Raw genomic sequence first — 19,817 nt, 5'->3', positions numbered from 1 at the left:
CTTAGGTTTGTATCACTTAAGTTCATATCAGTGAGTCCTTCTAAAGAACCCCAACAAAGACTTCAAAGAAGTGAGCTTGACTGAAGCAGGCATGATATGCTGGGATTTGGCTTTTAGAACTGCTCCATTAAGGAAGTTGAATTCTAGCGTCTCAAATTTGACATTAGGGAAAATTTGGAAGACTTGACAAGATAACCTTGACCACCACCTTGACTACAGAAGTGTCCTTGGTGTCATTATTACTGCAAATGTCAAAACCCTAGCCAAGTGCTAGATCTCCAGATGAGAAAGTTTCATTTCTACAATAATGAGAGCTCAAAACAGTCCCCCGACCCACCGTACAAACGCCAGCTTAGAAGCTTAGAAGGAAATTCTCAACCTTGACCCCCTCTCTCATTCTCTGCTGTTAACTCTTCTCCCTTGGCCAGGACCTTTACCATCCTGAACCCGACCAATAGCACCTACTCCTTCTCCTGGATCTCTGAAGAAATCGAAAGTTTCCAGAACCCTCCAGCCTTCACATGCCTCACAGAGAAAGGAATCATTCACCCCGAAAAGAAAGCTGAGGTGTGTGCTATTGAGGACCTCTCAACCCAGGGTTTAAATCATTCTAGTCCTCTCTGTGTAGCCAGTGTGCTGTGGAGTAGAAATAGAGTTAGGGAGAAAAACTTAAGGGTGCTTCGTTCTGCAAGTATTTTTTGAGTATCTACCACATGAGTTGAACAATCCTGATGAACCAAACAGACCTGAGCTCTCTTGGCTAGACAAGGAGCAAGAGAGCTTTAGTATTTGCAGTTGAAAAAACTGAAAATATTAAAGCAGGAAAAGTGAGCCAGACACCAATGCTCGGGGACCCTAAGACTCCTACAGTAGCATGAAGTGAAGAGTTATTTTTGTCCAAGGGGTTGACAACAGTGAAAGGAGACAAGTGTGTTTTCACTTGGTCAGACCAAAGGGCAGAACCGAAAAGAGATGTCCATGGCCCATAGCCCATGTTTTGGTCCTAAAGGTTTACACAGTGGCATAGAGTAGAGGGCCAGGCTTAAAGAAATGTGAACTTGCCAGCTAAAATGGATCTGTGGGTCACCCATATCCCAGTAATTTCTTCAGAAAATCTTGGCTAGAGAAATAAATCCCTGCAACAGAAATTATAAATTCAAATGTCTTCAGGAAGCTCACACAAATGAAGGAAGCAGCCCAGGGGGGACAGTGATAGGGAATTCTGGGTCCCAGGGCCAGCCGACCACAGCACTTCTCTGGCAAATAACCACACAGACATGCAGGCCCAGGACTACTGCCACTTCTGGAATTTTCAGGAGAAGGCAAAATTTCAGTGTTCTATGTGCCATAGAATTTCTAAATTCTTGATTTCCCCATTTTTGCATATTGGTAGCTAATTCAATATGTCTAGTACTTTACAAACAAAACATATCTGTGGGCTCTCCTCTTGTTTTTGGCCTCTGCCTATTTTCAACCTCTACTATCTAGTTAAGCATGACAGAATCCAGGAGCTGGGTGCACCACAGACACTGTCCTACTTGGGCGCGGTCCCTCCACAGCGCAGAACTGTGTCAGAGATGCTACCCGATTCCCAGTGAGACAAGTTGCAGAATCTTCTTACCCAGGGTTGTGCTGGTCTTCCGGTGAAGCCGCATGGTTGAAGCATGCAGCATCCACTGCACGAGGTGCTGGCACTTACATAGACCATGCATTTTAACCTGTCTTCTTCATTTCTGGCCAAACACCGTGATTCTTCCAATCAAACCTGATGGGTTGCAAAGAGACACAATTTAGCTCCAAGGAAAAATGACCTGGGGGTGGCTTTTGGAACTGGGCTTTCCTTCCAGGTCTCTCCACTTCTTTCTACCTTCTACTCCAGTCTCTCACTACTTACTGGCTCCTTCTCATATTTTTTTGACCACTTCCTTTGTAACTTGACTTAGCAAACAGCTTGTGGCACACCATGGCCCTAGCCCAACTCACAGTATCTTTTACTGTCACTTCTACTGCCAGCTGGCCTAGTCACTCAGTTTTCTAATTCTAAACTGAGAGAGAAGTGCGGTTGGCCCTGCTAATCATATTGCACTTGGCTGTGTGCCAGGCTACAGCTGCACAAGCATGTGGGTTGTCTTTGTTTGGAATGAGTACCAACTCTTTAGTCCAGTTAGCTATGGCACAGCCATGCCATCCAAACCCATGGCAGAAAATATGGCAGCTTAGGCAGCAGAGTCTGTGGGCTGGAGAGGCCCCTTAGCAGGAAGTGTGGGCAGAACAAACAGATACTGGTGTAGTTGGTGTGCCCTTTGTGCCCTTACAGGGACTGGAAAAGGTGGCGATAATTGCAAAATGTCAGTCTCCATGGCCCTACTGATGACAAACCTCTAAGGGCCATGGGATAAGCAAACAGAAGGGCCTTTTATCACTCTGTTCCAAACTGTCTTCTTAGGTCATCTTCCAATTCACACCTCTCCATCTGGACATCACGGAAGCATTCTGGACTTTCTTAATCCCTGAACACAGTATCACAGTCCCCTTCCTGCTGGTAGGCAAAACCACTGACCCTCTTATCTCTCTGGACAAGTCTCACATCAACTTCAGTTGTCTGCTCATCGGTAAGGCAGTCCTGTCAGTTTATATTTGGGGTTGGCATGACCTGGGTGAGGGGACCCAGCAGTGAGCTCCGGGGTCTGACTTGGACAAGGAATCCAGAGGCATGCCAGAGGGCCTCTATCACTTCTCAAATAGCCATAAATTATTCACCTCTCAATCTAATTCCCATCAAGTATCTTTTAAATCCAAACACTAATAACCTGTGGAAATTTAGGAGCCTAGTAACAAATCCGACTTGGCAGAGTCTTTGGGATCTGTGCCACAGTGGTTAGATTTCTCTGCCATCCTTTCATGCATTTATTCAATTCAACAAATGTTATTGAGCCCCTACTATGACCCAGGTCCTGATCTGTGGCCTGAGAATACACCAATGGACAAAACACAAAGCCGTTGCCCTCATGATGTTTATATTCAAATAATAGAAAGCAGACTACTAAAAAATAAATCAGTAAAATATATGGTGTGTCAATGTTGACAAATGCTTTGGAGAAGAATAAAGCAGGATGGGGGCAAGACGGAAAGCAGTAGGCAGCAGGATTTGATAGAATGATCCCGGGAAGGTGACATCTGAACAGAGACCTGAAGGAAATAAAGGACGCGCTTGCCAGGTCCCTTTAGAGTTCTATGAATTGAACACACGGATGTGTGTGTATGTGCAAGCACTAAATGCATAGAGATGTCCATGCTAGTGAAAATTAGAGTTGACCAAGAAGGACCCAAGTTTTTAAGCCAGGGGAAAATAAAACTAAAGCCAGAGAACTTTGTAATACTTTATTCAGTTTTTTATGTATAAGAGTAAATTCTTTATAATCAGTCAATTTATGTGGCGTCGTATAAGGGAAAATGTAATAATCTCTCCTCATCCATTCTATCCCAGCCTTCCCTTTCCATCAAAACAAACCAATGTTCACAGTTTGGTGGGTATAATTTCCACACATTTCTTTTCATACATGTAAGCAGGTAGGAGGGAGACTGTGGCAGTTATTAAGATTTCTGAACTAAAAATAAATGAAATAATACCACACACATTACTCTTCAGCTAGTATCTAAACTTTAAAAGGTAACAGAGATGGTGTCCAGATAAATACATATAGCATTAATTCTTTTTAAAAGGCATAAGATTTCATAGTCTTTGAAAATGGGCTGAATTTATAGAACAATCTTATTTCATTTTTTTTCTTTTAATCACCCAAAAACCACATTTATGGTAAAGAATTTTTTAATTATTCCAGCAATCTTTAGTATGGATATTCCAAATTTTGTTCAGTAATTCACAAGTTGCAGGACATAAAGGTTGTTCCCAATGTTTTTTGCCATATAAATAATGCAACAATAAACATCCTTGTATGTGTGTCCTATAGCTATATAGGAGCTTTCAAAAGATGGAATTTCTATGTTTTTTATTTTAATAAATGTTGCCAGATTATTTCCCATTAAATTATAGTGGTTCATATTCCCAACAGCAAGGTTTGAAATGATCCTTGGAAAGTGTTCAGCAGAGATTATACAATGACTTCCGTTCATAAATATTGAGTTTACTCTGCAGGGCACCCCAGAAGGTACAATGGAAACAGAGTCCTGGCTGTGGGGATAAGTGTCATGGATAGGAATGAGATGTTGAGAAATACAAGCAGGCATTTGGAAAAGCGAAAAAATGGGGAATCTCTTCTGAGAAGGCTTTCCCCTTGCCTGTGGAGCAGTATCTACTAAGATACTTCAGAGAGCAGACCTGAGACCTGCTGAGGCCTGTGTTCCCTCCTCAGGCAGAGAAGCCAGAGAGACCGTGCAGATCATCAACAAGGAGGAGCAGGGCTTCAGTTTTGCCTTCCAGGATGACTCCCGATATTCCGAAGGCTTCAGCAGTAGCCTGACCGTACGTCCCATGGAAGGCTGGATCCCACCAGTGTCCAGGTAACAAAAGGAGGAAAGCCCCAGGACTGCTCCCTCCCAAAACAGCTGGAGCCCAGGCCTGGCAATCAAGAGAACCAGGTTTCCCTACAGCTCCTTTCTACTCAAGACTCATTTCTCAAGTCTCTTCCAACTCTAAAATTTAGACCCTACCAACTCCTTCTCTGATCTACTTATTCCCTTTTGCTCATTTTCCTAATGAATTGTTGTAGCATTGAGAATTCTCAGCCCTTGTTCTCCATATTTTCTCTTGTGTTTATTTTCTTTTCCTAGCTTTTTTTAGCACTTTTTAATTAAAGTTAATAGATCACAAAGAACATTACATTAAAAAACATGAGGTTCTCATATAACCTACTCCCCACCCCCTTCATTTTTGTAAATTGTGTTTTTTGAAGATATATACATCTCAGAAACTGTTACATTGAAAAACATAAGAGGTTCCTGTATACCACCCACCTCCCACCCCACTCCTCCCACACCAACCTCCCACATCATTGTGACACACTCATCGCACTCAGTGAACATATTTTGGAGCACTGCTGCCCCACATGGATAATAGTTTACCCTGTAGTTCACACTCTCCTGCTTTCTTTTGTATTTGTGAATCCAAGACGAATGTCCACGCTTGCCTGGCAAAGCTCAAACATTCATCTTAATTGGAGTTATGGTCCTTTTTCCTCATAGAGTATCTGCTAACCCACTGCTCCCTCATGTTTTTTAGCAGTTTTTTAGCAAGTTAGCCCATATAGTTAATAAGCTTTTTTGTTCCCAAACCAGGTTCCCCATTGATATTTTCTTCACACCTAAGCAGGAAGGAGATGTAAATTTTAATTTGATCTGCAATGTGAAAAAGAAAGTCCAACCTCTCACCTTAAATGTCAAGGCTGAGGGATATTCTATGAATGTGGAAGTCAAGTGCAAAGACAGGACTGGTTCAGTTACCCTCTTGACGCCCAACCAGACCAATGTCATCAACTTTTATGAGGTAAAGGTGTGAGAGGGCTTTTCTCTCTCTCTCAGTTTCTACATTGGCTGGGAAAAAGGGAACAAGGAAATAGTAGCTGGAACTTTCTGTTTCAAATGCCAGGGAGACCAGAAGAACAGGAGCATTTCAGGAGAAGCTTCCTCCCTAGAATATGTATAGCTATGATGAGAAAGCATTTTAAATGTACTTTTCAGGGGGTGGCGAGATTGTGGGGATGGGGAAGAATGCTTGTATTAAAGATATAGGAAAGTACGTTTGACTACCAGGGGAGCTCAAAGAATGAAGCTGCCTTGTTTTTCTTGAAATGCAAAAGGCCCCCAATGCTTAATGGCTCTTGCTGAAAATCTGACTGCATTAAGCTAATAATGCTCAACTTACTACCACCACCTGCCCGTTCCTATTTCCCAAAGGATATTTCCCCCCAACATAGTACATATCCTGACCCCAGAGAAGGGAACCCTGGTTTGCATTCACTCAACGTATTACTCTACTGTCTGTCTCCCAGGTGGAGTTAAATGAATGCGTTCAGTGTGAATTAATCTTTATCAACACTGGGAAGTTCAACTTCAGCTACCAGGCCGAGCTGTTTGGTTCCAAAGCCCAGCTGCAGTACTTGCAATTTGCACCCATTGATGGCTCTGTGGATGTGGGACAGAGTGTACATGCCACCTTGTCTTTCCAGCCATTTAAAAAGATTGTGTTGAAGGGCTTGGAACTCAGAATTAAGGTGAGACCATTTAACATTGTCCAAACGCCGAAAGTACATACAGCATCCTGCCTTGAGAGTATTTCTTAAATAAACGGACTTGTGGCCTATTGAATCAGAATATCTGACGATGGAGCCCTGGGGCCTGTGTTTTTTAAACCAACCCACTGCTTCCCTCCTTCACTGGGGACTCAAGTAGCCTTTCCTTCCACTCGCCTTCATCACGGCCACCTGCTGTTCCCTCCACAGATCAGTCACGGCCCAGCGTTTACATGCAGCATCTCGGGCTGCGCCGTGAGCCCAGCAGTCCATTTCTCCTTCACCAGCTACAACTTTGGGACCTGCTTCATCTACCAAGCAGGGATGCCCCCTTACAGACAAACTCTGGTTATCACCAACAAGGAAGAAACGTCTATGAGGTAAGCATCTTCCCAGAACCTCCAAACGAGTCTGCAGCTCCTCCTCAGTGAAGTCCTGCCAAGGCAGAAGAAAGAGGTTTATGGGAAAGAGTCGCCACAGATGGGCATGAATCCCGGGTCCTCTTTTCAGGTGCCCCACCATGAATACTCAGATAAGTGTGAACTGCTCTGCTAAAAATCCTTGTCTTAAGGTGGGGAGAGCAATGGCAAATGAACTGATGGGAGGCTTGGTGGCTTCCATTTTTTTCCCCCCATGTAATATATGTGAAAACTGAGGTTCGGAGAGTTAAAAAGTGAATTTCTCAGGCCAGTGACCTCACAGAAAATGGCAGCTCTGAGTTCAGGCCGTCTGATCCAGCCTCTCTGTGCCACTCCTGTGTGGCATGTTCCAGTACAGGTTTCAGGCCCCACTCCACATCTAGTCAACAGAACCTCCAGCATCTTCCCTGGACAAAGCTCTTGGGATAGTGCTGTGCAATACAACTTTCTACGGGGATGGAAATGTTCTGACTGTCCAATAAGGTAGTCTGCGGCTAGCTGTGGCTGTGACTGTGGAGCACTTGACATGTAGCGAGTGCAACTCAAGAACTGAATTTTTTATTTTAATTCATTTTAATTTTAATTCAAATAGCCACATGTGTCTAGTGGCTACTGTATTGAATAGCACAGGTCTAGGTTCAAATCCCAGCTATTCCCTAGTAGTGTGATCTTGAGCAAGTTTTTTAAACTCGGTGCCTCTGTCTCCTTGTCTGAAATGGGGACTAATAATAGTGCCGCCCTCACAGGACTACTATGAGGATTAAATCCGTTTTGGAGAGAGTATCTGGAACTATGCTTGGGACATAGGAAATGCTTGAATTTTGTTAGATGCTGCTATTGTTGTTGTTGTCGTCATCATCATCATCATCACCAGCATTCAGAATATGAATTACTACAGGGGTGCCATATAATTTTAAAAACTGATTTTTAAACCTTACCTACTTACACTCTTTCCTATATGATTTAATTTAATCTGAATCGTACTCTGTTTAAAACATTCAGCGCTATCCATTTGCCTTCTCTAAATATCCCTTAGGTTGTATCGGAGAGGTCTAGTGCCTTCCTATTCACAGATGGAGTGAGGTGGACATGATCTTTCAAGATTCCTTCTAGTTGAGCAGTTAATAAAAATAATAATAATAATAGCTCACCTTTATTGAAAGTTTCCTCTGTGCCCTGTTCAGTGACTGCTTTAGCCACCTCAGATCACTTTATTCTCATAAACAACTCAATGAGAGAGGTATCTCTACCCCCATTTTACAGATGAGGAAACAAACCCAAAGGGGCTAAGAAACTTCCCAAGGTCACATAGCCTGTTAGTGGTAGAACCTGGATCCAAACTCCCGTCTGTCTTTCTGACCAATACACACTCCTCTCCACTGTGCTTTGCCACCTCATTACTTCTAGAAGCACTTTCTTCTTATGAGAAGGTGTGACCAGTAGAGTGGACCAAAGAGCTTTGGGTAAAGGGACTTACGACCTTAATCTTGAAGCCTGGTTCTGCCAGGATCTCAGGGTGTGATTTGGGATCTCTTGACTGTGCCTCAGAGAGGATTCATGAGCTGGATCATTGCTGAGATCCTTTCCAGCTCTTAAATTCTATGATTCTGGGAAAGCAGAGCCAGAAATCCATCCATGCCCAGGCCAGGCAGAGAGATAAGAGGACAGAATCAGCCCATTCTGGGTCAGGCTTCTCAGAGCTTATGACCTTCCTCTTGGGTTTTCTCCAGCATAGATTGTTTATACACCAACACCACTCATCTCGAGGTGAACTTCCGTGTCGATGTGATAAAGCCAGGAAAGACGCTGGAGATTCCAATCATCTTTTATCCTCGAGAAAGTATCAATTATCGAGAACTCATCCCCTTTGAAATCAACGGGCTCTCACAACAAATAGTTGAAATCAAAGGGAGGGGCACTGAAATGAAGGTAAGAGACTGGGCAGGTCCTCGGGATTGGCACCCTCCCTCCTGCCCTTCCCAGCCAGCCTTGCCCCCTGAGCCCACACACCCTTCCTCAGCTCTGCACATCTCCTGCCCCCAGGCTGCTCTGCTGGAGGCCAACCAGTCCACCCCTCCCCAGTGAATCACAAATCTTATTCAAAACCAACTTTACCAATTCAACGGATACTGGTAATCCTAGGCCATGGAGAAACCTTATCCTGGAGAAGTCCAAGACTATCAGATGCAGTGTCCTGTGGACTCCCGCATTAGGACACATTTTGATTTCAGATTTAATTGACAAGATTTGCTTTAAGCAACCTATACAATGACATACATTTCAGTGACAAAACAGCTTTTCTTTACAATTCCATTGATTAACATTCTTCAGTCTGCCACAAATTTCAGGATTGTATTTGAGGCTCATCGTTCTGGCCAGGTGCCCCTGATAAAAAGGAAATAGTCCAGTCCAGCTGCTAATCTCTTTCTTCCCAGTATCTGGTTAACGGTTCAGGTATCATGTCTCCAGCCACAGGCCTTGACAGAACCTCTCCCCCAAGCTCAGGGCCTGAGCCCTCCCCCTTCCCCATGCCCACCCTGACTCTTAAACTGACTAGATCCCACCCTTCCTCTTGCAACCCGTGTAAACTTGGCTTCCTCACGAAGGCCTCTCCTGACCCCCTAGTTGGCTTCAGTCTCCTATAATGGGCTCTTAAGCCCATTATACAAAGATACAAAGCTTTTCCTTTGTATCTCTTAACCCAGTTGTCATTATGTAATTGTGTGATGAGTTGTTTAGCCGGCACTTTATGCACATAATGAACACCCATCCTATGTGAAGATAGCAGGACACCAGCAGTCAGGGAACCAGTCTTGCCTCACCAATGTAGGCACATCATAAATATCAGTTTATTTTTCTCATTAACTTATGAACCTTTCTCCCCTGCTCTCTTTCTTGTCCCATAGATTTTAGTCCTAGATCCAGCCAATAGGACTGTGAAGTTAGGAGCCGTCCTGCCAGGACAGGTTGTGAAAAAAACGGTTTCTCTCATGAACAACAGCCTCGCCCAGCTCACATTCAACCAGTCAATCCTGTTTACACTTCCAGAACTCCAGGAACCTAAGGTTGGTGCTCAGGGGTCGCAGTGGCCTCTTCCTGCCTCCCCATGCTAAGGGTGACTGTGCTGGCAACACCAACAGCTCACATTTATTAAGCACCTGCAATGTGCCAGACCTTTCTAAGAGCTTTCCATGTGCTCTCTCTGTTCATCTTCACCAAAACAGTGTGGAGTTGCTACTTTTTTTCTTTTTTTTTTTTTTCTCTACCTCCCCCCACCCCAGTTGTCTGCTCTCTGTGTCGATTCGCTGTGTGTTCTTCTGTGACCACTTCTATCCTTATCAGCAGCACCGGGAATCTGTTTCTTTTTGTTTTGTCATCTTGTTGTGTCAGCTCTCCGTGTACGGCGCCATTCCTGGGCAGGCTGCACTTTCTTTCACGCTGGGTGGCTCTCCTCACGGGGCGCATTCCTTGCGCGTGGGGCTCCCCTACGTGGGGCACACCCCCTGCATGGCACGGCACTCCTTGTGTGCATCAGCACTGCATGTGGGCCAGCTCCACATGGGTCAAGGAGGCCCGGGTTGAACCGCGGACCTCCCATGTGGTAGGCGGACGCCCTATCCATTGAGCCAAGCCTGCTTCCCAAGTTGCTACTTTTACGGTTCTCATTTTACATGTAAAGAAACTGAGCTTTAGAGAAGTTGCATACCTCTAAAAGGAAGCAAAGGGCAAGAGAACTGGTCTGGATGGGATTCAGTAGATCTGAGTTCTAATAAATATGTATCTTTGTTGTAGGAAATTTGAAAAGTTTTAAAAATCAAAAAACTAAAATTATCCCATAATCAATCTCATACCCAGAAACAGCCACTTTAACAATCAGATGGCTATCTTTCCATAATTTTTCTTACGCATTTTTTACAAAAATAAAATTGTAAAATGTGAATTGTTTTGAAGCCTGCTTTTGTAACCTGGCTACATATCATAAACATTTTCCATGTCATTAAATATCATTTGCTGGGGGAAGCAGACTTGGCCCAGTGGTTAGGGCATCCATCTACCACATGGGAGGTCCGCGGTTCAAACCCCGGGCCTCCTTGACCCGTGTGGAGCTGGCCCATGTGCAGTGCTGATGCGCGCAAGGAGCGCCATGCCATGCAGGGGTGTCCCCCACGTAGGGAGCCCCATGCACAAGGAGCCCCACACACATAAGGAGAGCCCCCCAGCATGAAAGAAAGTGCAGCCTGCCTAAGAATGGCACCACACACATGGAGAGCTGTCACAACATCATGACGCAACAAAAAGAAACACAGATTCCCGTGCCACTGACAACAACAAAAAGCAGATGAAAGAAGAACGCACAGCAAATTGACACAGAGAACAGACAACTGGGATGGGGGGAAGGGGAGAGAAATAAATTTTAAAAATCAATCTTTAATTAATAAATAAATACATATCATTTGCTCACTTCCAGCACTGTCGTGTAATGGATCAATTCTCTATTTCTGGACATTTCAGGTGTTTCTAACTTTTTATACTATAAACAACATCATAGTTTCTGGTATCTCACCTTCTGTGTAACTCCATGACTCTGCTAACAAAATGAGTTAGAAAAGGGGTAAGAAAAGGAATTAACATTTAGGGTGCCTATTATAAGCCAAAAATTTTATACAAATGCTCTTCATCTTCCCCTTAGAGCAAGTCAATGGTACTGTCTGTGTAGTTTACAGGTGAGGAAACTGAGGCACAGAAAGCTTAAGTACTTTATCAAGGATCGCACAGCTGATAGGAGAGAGCAGAAATGGGAATTGACCCCTGGGTTGGGGCAGTCCCAGAGACAAGACCCTGGGGGACTCAAAGCCTGAGAAGCCTCCTGGCCTCAGCAGCTGAGTCTGGTTGTCGTTTCATCCAGATCATCACCTTGACGCCCTTCCAGAACATTACTCTGAAGCCCAAAGAAGTCTGTAAGGTGGACGTCATCTTTGCCCCGAAGAAGCGTGTCCCTCCCTTCTCCGAGGAGGTGTTCATGGAGTGCTTGGGGCTCCTGCGGCCCCTCTTCCTGCTCAGCGGCTGCTGTCAGGCCCTGGAGATCTCCCTGGACCAGGAGCATCTTCCCTTTGGACCAGTCGTGTATCAGACACAAGCCACACGCCGCATCCTCATGTTGAACACTGGCGATGTGGGAGCAAGGTAGGAGAGTGGTGCCCCCACCCCAAGGCTAGAGCAGACATTTTTGTCCTTGGATTTGCCCTGGACTCGACCCTGAACAAGACCCTGGTCCGCAAGGGCAGGCACTTTTTGTTTCTTTCTCCTCCTTCCATCTCTGTGTCCTTCACACCCAAACCCCTTTCCTTCAGAAGTGACAGCAATGGCCTCGCCGGCATGGCTACTGCAGCCATGATTCCAAAAATTAATATCGTAGAGAACATTTGATCAGTACCCTTTCCATGGCTTAACTCATTTAATCCCAACAATTCTCTGAGACCAATAGTAATAGTAATCCATCTTACATAGGAGGAAACTGAGAGACAAAAAAGTCAAGTAACTGTTACAAGATCCTATATTTAGCAACAACTTACAACATCCAGGTACAATGCTGAATCATTTACATACACCATCCCATTTAATTATCACAGAGCCATCCAAGGTACTGTCCCCATTTCACAGGTGAAAGTGAGGCTCTAAGAGATTAGGTGAATTACCAAGGAAGGGAAAGAGACAGGATTGGAGTTCAGGTGCATCTCGGGCAACTTTCCTTTCCAGGTTCTTCCCTCTTGCTGGGCAGTGACTGCCCCTCACTGCTCAGCCATGTTGTGGTGGCCACATACCTGCAGATACTTCTCCTAGGTCCTAGAGGACATGCAGAAAGCCCAGGCAAAGTCTCCTGTTCTCAGGGGGATTGAGGACACCCTCCACATATTAGTAAACTGTCTTATCCTCTTTTGTCTTGGAAAAGGTTTAAATGGGATGTCAAGAAATTCGAACCTCATTTCTCCATCAGCCCAGAAGACGGCTATATCACTTCAGGCATGGAGGTTTCTTTCGAAGTGACCTATCATCCCACTGAAGTGGGAAAAGAGAGTCTCTATAAAAACATACCCTGCTTCATCCAGGGAGGCAATCCTCTGACCCTCACCCTGTCTGGAGTCTGCGTCGGGCCACCTGCAATAAAAGAGGTTAGTAAGTCTGCCCAGGGCGGGCCAGCGGCTGAGCAGAGTGAGCCCAGCAGGCCATCTCATTCCCAGAACTCAGCAGGGCCCCCTGGAAACAGGTGGCTCTGTTCAAATAGTCCTCGGTGCCTGGAGCAAACATTCAGTCCTGCTCCCTCCCACCTCAGGGTCTTTGTACAGGCTATTCCCACTGCTGGAATGTTCTCTCCCCTCTTCATTTTGTTATTCCTGTTTATCTTCATTTTGTTATTCCTGTTTACTCTTCGGGTCTTTTTTAAAAATAAAATTTTATTGAAGTATATCATTCATATATGAACATGCATAAACAATAAATGTATAGAAAAATTTGTAAATTTACCAAACAAACATGCATATGATCATACAAGGCTCCCATATAGCTCCCCACCACCAACACCTTGCATCATTGTGAAACATTTGTTACAAACTATGAAAGAGCATCATCAAAATATTACTGCTAACTCGAGCCCACATGTTTGACATATTTCCCCCAACTCACCCAATTGTTAACACCTTATATTAGTATTACATATTTGTTATTGTTCAGGAGAAAGCGTTCTCATATTTGTCCTGTTAACCACAGTACATCATCCACCACTGGATTCCGTGTTATACCGTCCCACGCTTCGTACAATCCATCCACAGTGGACACTCGGTGGCTCTCATTTTCTTCACAGAGTTGTGCTGATATAACTCAGTCAATTTTAGAACATTTTTATTACTCTAAAAGGAAAAAATCCCATGCCCCCTTATATCCCCCTATTGTGCCTTAGTATTGAAAAAATATCTTACCATTGCTGCAAAATATTATAGTATTACTGTTAACTATTATCAATAAGTTACATTAGTTGTAATCACTAGGTGATATACAGGAAAATTACATTTTGTCAAAGAGCATTCTTATATTTATACTATTAACCACATCCACCATCAAAATTACTACGTTATACATTCTCTAGATTACTATCTAGTTTCCTTTCAACTGAAATTTACTTCCACAAATTAACCCTTTCAACCACAATCACATTCATAAATCTGCAGTGTTCGTTGTATTCATTATAATGTGTTACTCTATTCATTTCCACACTTTTACAATTAACCTCATTAATAATGTTACATACATGAGGCATCATCTACCATTCTCAACCCACCTTCTATTTCCTAGTAACCTATACGCTAGAGTTTACCTCTGTGCATTTACTCATTGTATTTAGTTCATATTTGAGGCCGTACAATATTGTCCTTTTGTGTCTGGCTTACTTCACTCAACATAATATTCTCTAGATTCATCCCTGTTGTCATATGCATCCCAATTTCATTTCTTCTTACAGCTGAAAAGTATTTCACTTGTGTATATACCACATTTTGTTTATACATTCATTGGTTGATGGATACTTGTGTTAATTCCATATTTTAGCACTTGTGAGTAATGCTGTTATGAACATAGGTGTGCAAATGTCGGTTTGCATTCTTGCTTTCAGTTCTTCTGAATATATTCCTAATAACAGGATTGCTGGCTCCTATGGCAGTTCTACATTCAGCTTCTTGAGGTACTGCCAAACTGACTTCCACAGAGGCTGCACCATTCAACATTCCCACCAGCAGTGAAGGAGTGTTCCTCTTTCTCCTCATCCTTTCCAGACTTGTAGTTTTCTCTTTTTTTTAATGACGTCCATTCTATAAGGTGTGAAATGGTATTGAATTGTAGTTTTGATCAGCGTTTCCTTAATGGCTGTGTGATGTCAAGCATTTTTTCATGTGGTATTTGGCAATTTGTATTTCCTCTGGAGAAATGTTTATTCAAGTCTTTCGCCCATTTTTCAATTGGGTTGCTTGTCTTTTTGTCATTGAGTTGTATGAACTCTTCATATAACATGGATATCAAACCCTTATATGATGTGTGGCTTCCAAATATTTTTTTCCCATTGACTAGGCTGCCTTTTTATTACTATTTTCTTGACGAAGTCTTTTGAGGAACGAAAGTGTTTCACTTTGAGAAGGTTCCATTTATCTATTTTTTCCTTTGGTTGCTCATGCTTTGGGTGTAAGGTTTAAGAAAATACCACCTACCTGCTGAAGTTCAGGAGAGGGAAAAAGAAGGTGTAATATGAGGGCATTTTCAGGTCTTGAAACTGTCCTGAATGATACTGCAATGACAAATACAGGCCATTATATATCCTGCCATAACCTACAGAATTGAGTGAGAGAGAATATAAACTACAATGTAAACTATAATCCATACTTAGTGGCAATGCTCCAAAATGTATTCATCAACTGCAGCGAATGTACCACACTAATGAAAGAAGTTGTTAATGTGGGGAAAGTGGGAGGTGTGAGGAGTGGGACATATGGGAATCCCTTATATTTTTAAATGTAACATTTTATGTAATCTAAGTATCTTTTAAAAATAAATTAAAAATCTATTAAAAGAAAATACCACCTACCACAAGATCTTGAAGACGTTTTCCTACATTTTCTTCTAGGAATTTTATGGTTGTAACTTTTATATGTTGAGCCTTGATTCATTTTGAGTTATTTTTGTATAAGGTGTGAGATAGGGGTCTCTTTTTTTCTTTAGGATATGGCTATTCAGTTCTCTCAGCACCATTTGTTGCATAGATTGTTCTGCCCAGCAGGATGAGGTGATAGTATTGTCAAAAATCACTTGACCATAGATGTGAGGGTCTATTTATGAGTTCTCAGTTCAATTCCATTGGTCAATCTGTCTGTCTTTATGCCAGTACCATGCTGTTTTTACCACTGTAGCTAAGTAATATGCTTTAAAGTCAAGAAGTGAGAGTCCTCCAACTTCATTCTTTTTTAAGATATTTTTGGCTATTTGGGGTCCCTTACCTCTCCAAATAAATTTGATAATTGGCTTTTCAATTTCTGCAAAAAAGGCTGTTGACATTTTTATTGGAATTGCACTGAATCTGTAAATTAGTTTGGGTAGAACTGACATCTTAGCGATATTTAGTCTTCCAAACCATGAGCACCGAATGTCCTTCCATTTATTTAAGCCTTCTTCTGTATCTTTTAGCAATGTTTTGTCATTTTCTGGATATAGGTCCTTTATGTCCTAGGTTAAGTTTATTCCTAAATATTTGATTATTTCAGTTGCTATTATAAATGGAACTTTTTCTGATTTCCTCATCAGATTGCTCATCAGTAGTGTATAGAAATGCTACTGCTTTTTGTGTATTAATCTTGTATCCCACCATTTCGCTGAATCCATCTACTAGTTCTAGTAATTTGTTGTGGATTTTTCAGGATTTTCTAGATATAGGATCGTATCAGTGAATAGCCAAAGTTTTTCCCTTCCTATTTTGGTGACTTTTATTTCTTTTTCTTGCCTATTTGCTCTAGCTAGAACTTCTAGCACAATATTGAATAACAATGGTGACAGTGTGCATCCTTGTCTTGTTCCTGATCTCAGTAGAAAAGTTTTCAGTCTTTCACCATTGAGTACAATGCAAGCTGTAGGTTTTTCATACAGGCACTTTACCATATTGAGAAAGCTTCCTTCTATTCCTATTTTTTGTAGTGTTTTTATAAAGAAAGGTTGCTGTATTTTGTCAAATGCCTCTTATGCATCAATCAAGAGGATCATGTGTTTTATCTTCTTCAGTGTATTAATGTGATTTAGTACACTAATTGATTTTTCTCGTATTGAAAATCTCTTTGCAAGTATTTTGTTGAGGATTTTTGCATCTATATTCATTATAGATGATCTGTAATTTTCTTTTATCATAGTATCTTTATCTGGTTTTGGTATTAGGGTGATGTTGGCTTCATGGAATGGTTTGGTAGTGTTCTTTCCTGTTAATATTTTGGAAGAGCTTGAGCAAGATTGGTATTAAAGCATCTTTGAATGACTGGTAGAATTCACTGTGAAGCCAACTGGTCCTGGGCTTTTCGTCTTTGAGACATTAAAGTCTGTTTCAATCTCTATATTTATGATTGGTTTGTTGAGGTTTTCTGTTTCTTCTAGGGTTGTTGTAGGTTGTTCATGTGTTTCTAGAAATTTGTCCATCTCATCTATATTGTCTAATTTTTTGGTGTACCATTGTTCATAGTGTTCTCTTATAATATCTCTTATTTCTTTGGGGTCAGTGGTGATGTCCCCCCTCTTGTTTCTGATGTTATTTATTTGCCTCCTCTCTCTTTTTTTCTTTGCCAGTCAAGCTAAGTGTTTGTCGATTTTGTCATTTTCAAAGAACCAACTTTTGGTTTTGTTTATTCTATTGGGTTTTTTTGTTCTCAATTTCATTTATTTCTGCTCTGATCTTTATTATTTTTTTCCTATGACTTGGCTTGAGGTTAGTTGCTATTCTTTTTCTAGTTCCTCCAGGTATGCAGTTAAGTCTTCAATTTATAGCTTTTTCTTCTTTTTTGATGTAAGCATTGAGGGCTATAAATTTTCATCTCAACACTGCCTTTGCTGCATCCAATAGATTTTGGTATGTTATGTTCACATTTTCATTGGTCTCAAAATATTTACTGAATTATCTTGCAATTTCTTCTTTGACCTACTGATTATTTAAGTGTGTATTGTTTAGTCTCCACATATTTATGAATTTTTCCTTTTTCCAAACATTATTGATTTTCAACTTCATTCCATCATTATCAGAGAAAGTGTTTTCTTGGAGAAGGATCCATGAGCACTTGAAAAGTGCTTTGGAGTGTAATGCATATTTCTGTGCATTTCACATTGTCATTCAATTCCCTGAGGCCCTGTTCCACTTTTTCCATTCTCTCCTGTTTCTGTTCTCTTGTCTTTTCAAGTTCAGATGTTCTATCCTCAATATCACTAATTCTGTCTTCACTCCATTCAAATCTGCTATTATGTGCCTCCAATGTACTTTTTTAGGAGGTACCAGGGTTTGAACCCAGGACCACATATATGGGAAGTAGGTACTCAACCACTGAGCTACATCTGCTCCCTCTCTAATGTATTTTTTCATTTATTGAAGTATATCACTCATACATAAATATTCATAAACATTAAGTGTATAGTAATAGTTGTGAGCTTACAAAACAAACATATATAACATCATATGGGACTCTCATACCTCACCTCACCATACCACAAATACCTTGCATTGTTGTTAAACATTTTTAACTAATGATTAAAGAGCATTGTCAAAATATTACTACTAACCAAAGTATTTTCCCCCAACCCACCCTATTATTATTATCTTTATATCCTTTATATTTGAACATACATAAACAGTAAGTATATAGTAAAAGTTTTGAACCTATAAAGTAAACATGCATATCATCATACAGGGGTCCCATACATCAACCCTCCACCAACACCTTGCATTGTTGTCAGACATTTGTTACAAATTATGAAAGAATATTGTCAAAATCTTACTAATAATTATAGTTCTTATCTTACATTTGGTGTATTTTCCCCCCAACCTACCCTATTATTAATTTTTAAATATATTTTTATGGCAGAAGTTGTAAACTTATAAAGCAATCATGCACATGTGCAGAATTCCCAAACAACACCCCTCCATCAACACACCACACTGTGGTGAAACGTTTGCTACAGATAAGATAATATCATCTGGCTGTTACCATGTCCATAGTATGCATTTGGCTTACATTTTCCATACTGTCCCATTATCAACACAGTACATCTTTGGCATAGATGCAAGAATATCATATTATTACTGCTAACCACAGTCCATTAGTCATGCCAGTTGTATTTTTCCCATGCTTTTCCACATTGCCACTACCCTGCAGTAGTGATGTACATTTGCTGTAGCTAACGAAGGACACTCTTGCATCTGTACCATCAGCCACAATTTTCATCCACCTCTTGGTTTACTGTGATATTAAGTTCCTACATTATTCTCCAGCATTCTGTCAATTGGCATTTACATCCCTAGACTACCATTTTCAGCTACATCCCCATTTATAAACTAGCTGTTACTCACTATTTATTATAATCCATGCTATACATTTCCACAGTTTTACAGTAAAGCTAATTAAAACTTCTATATACATTAAATATCAGAAGTCCATCTCAGCCTCTTACCTCCTTTAAGAATCCACCACTTACCACCAGATCTTGAAGATATTTTCCGACAATTTCTTCTAGAAGTTTTATGGTTCTTGCTTTGATTTTTAGATTTTTGATCCATTTTCAGTTAATTTTTAGATAAGGTGTGAGATAGCGATCCTCTTTCCTTCTTTTGACTATGGATATTCAGTTCTTTTAACACCCTTAGTTGAATGAACTGTTCTGCCTGAGCTGTGTGGATTTGACAGGCTTGTCAAAAATCACTTGACTGGGAAGCAGATGTGGTTCAACTGATAGAGCATCTGCTAACCACATGGGTTCAACCCAGGGCCTTCTGGCCTATGTGGTGAGCTGGCCCATGCACAGTGCTGCCATGCACAAGGAGTGCTGTGCCATGCAGGGGTGTCCCCCACATAAGGGAGCCCCATGCACAAGGAGTGCACCCCACATAGAGCTGCCCTGCACAAAAAAAAGTTCAGCCCACCCAGGAATGGTGCCACACACACACAGAAATGATGCATCAAGATGACACAACAAAAAAGACACACAGATTCCTGGTGCGGCCGAGAATGCAAGCAGACATAGAGGAACACACAGTGAATGGACACAGAGAGCAGACAGTGGGGGGGGGGAGGGAGAGAAGTAAATAATAAAATAAATCTTTAAAAACAAAAATCACTTGACCATAGATATGAGGGTCTGTTTCTGAACCATCAGTTTGGTTCCAGTGGTCTATGTGTCTGTCTTTATGCCAGTACCATGTTTTTACCACTGTAGTTAGGTAATATGATTTAAAAGTCTAGAGATGAGGGTTTGCTTTTACTTTTTAAGATGTTTCTGGATATTCAGGACCACTTACCCTTCCAAATAAATTTGATCATCATGTTTTCAATTTTTTAAAAAATGCTGGTGGAATTTTTATCGGGATTGCATT

General features: G+C 41.6%; 1 protein-coding gene across 3 annotated transcripts in view; it reads left to right on the top strand.

The window, feature by feature from the left end:
* Positions 1–19,817, top strand: part of HYDIN (HYDIN axonemal central pair apparatus protein) — a 516,844-nt gene that overhangs the window by 462,208 nt on the left and 34,819 nt on the right. For all 3 annotated transcript variants that reach the window (XM_071209089.1, XM_058279757.2, XM_071209090.1), the window contains 10 exons: positions 429–567; positions 2,447–2,612; positions 4,374–4,521; positions 5,296–5,503; positions 6,009–6,230; positions 6,459–6,628; positions 8,398–8,596; positions 9,574–9,732; positions 11,574–11,851; positions 12,618–12,837. In XM_071209089.1, the coding sequence (XP_071065190.1) occupies positions 429–567; positions 2,447–2,612; positions 4,374–4,521; positions 5,296–5,503; positions 6,009–6,230; positions 6,459–6,628; positions 8,398–8,596; positions 9,574–9,732; positions 11,574–11,851; positions 12,618–12,837 (1,909 nt within the window). The remainder of the gene's footprint in view (positions 1–428; positions 568–2,446; positions 2,613–4,373; positions 4,522–5,295; positions 5,504–6,008; positions 6,231–6,458; positions 6,629–8,397; positions 8,597–9,573; positions 9,733–11,573; positions 11,852–12,617; positions 12,838–19,817) is intronic.

This window comes from Dasypus novemcinctus, chromosome 18, assembly GCF_030445035.2.
Source record: "Dasypus novemcinctus isolate mDasNov1 chromosome 18, mDasNov1.1.hap2, whole genome shotgun sequence".
Classification (NCBI taxonomy): Eukaryota; Metazoa; Chordata; class Mammalia; order Cingulata; family Dasypodidae; genus Dasypus; species Dasypus novemcinctus.
Note: the sequence above shows the minus strand (reverse complement) of the source record. Positions and strands in the feature narration are given on the sequence as shown.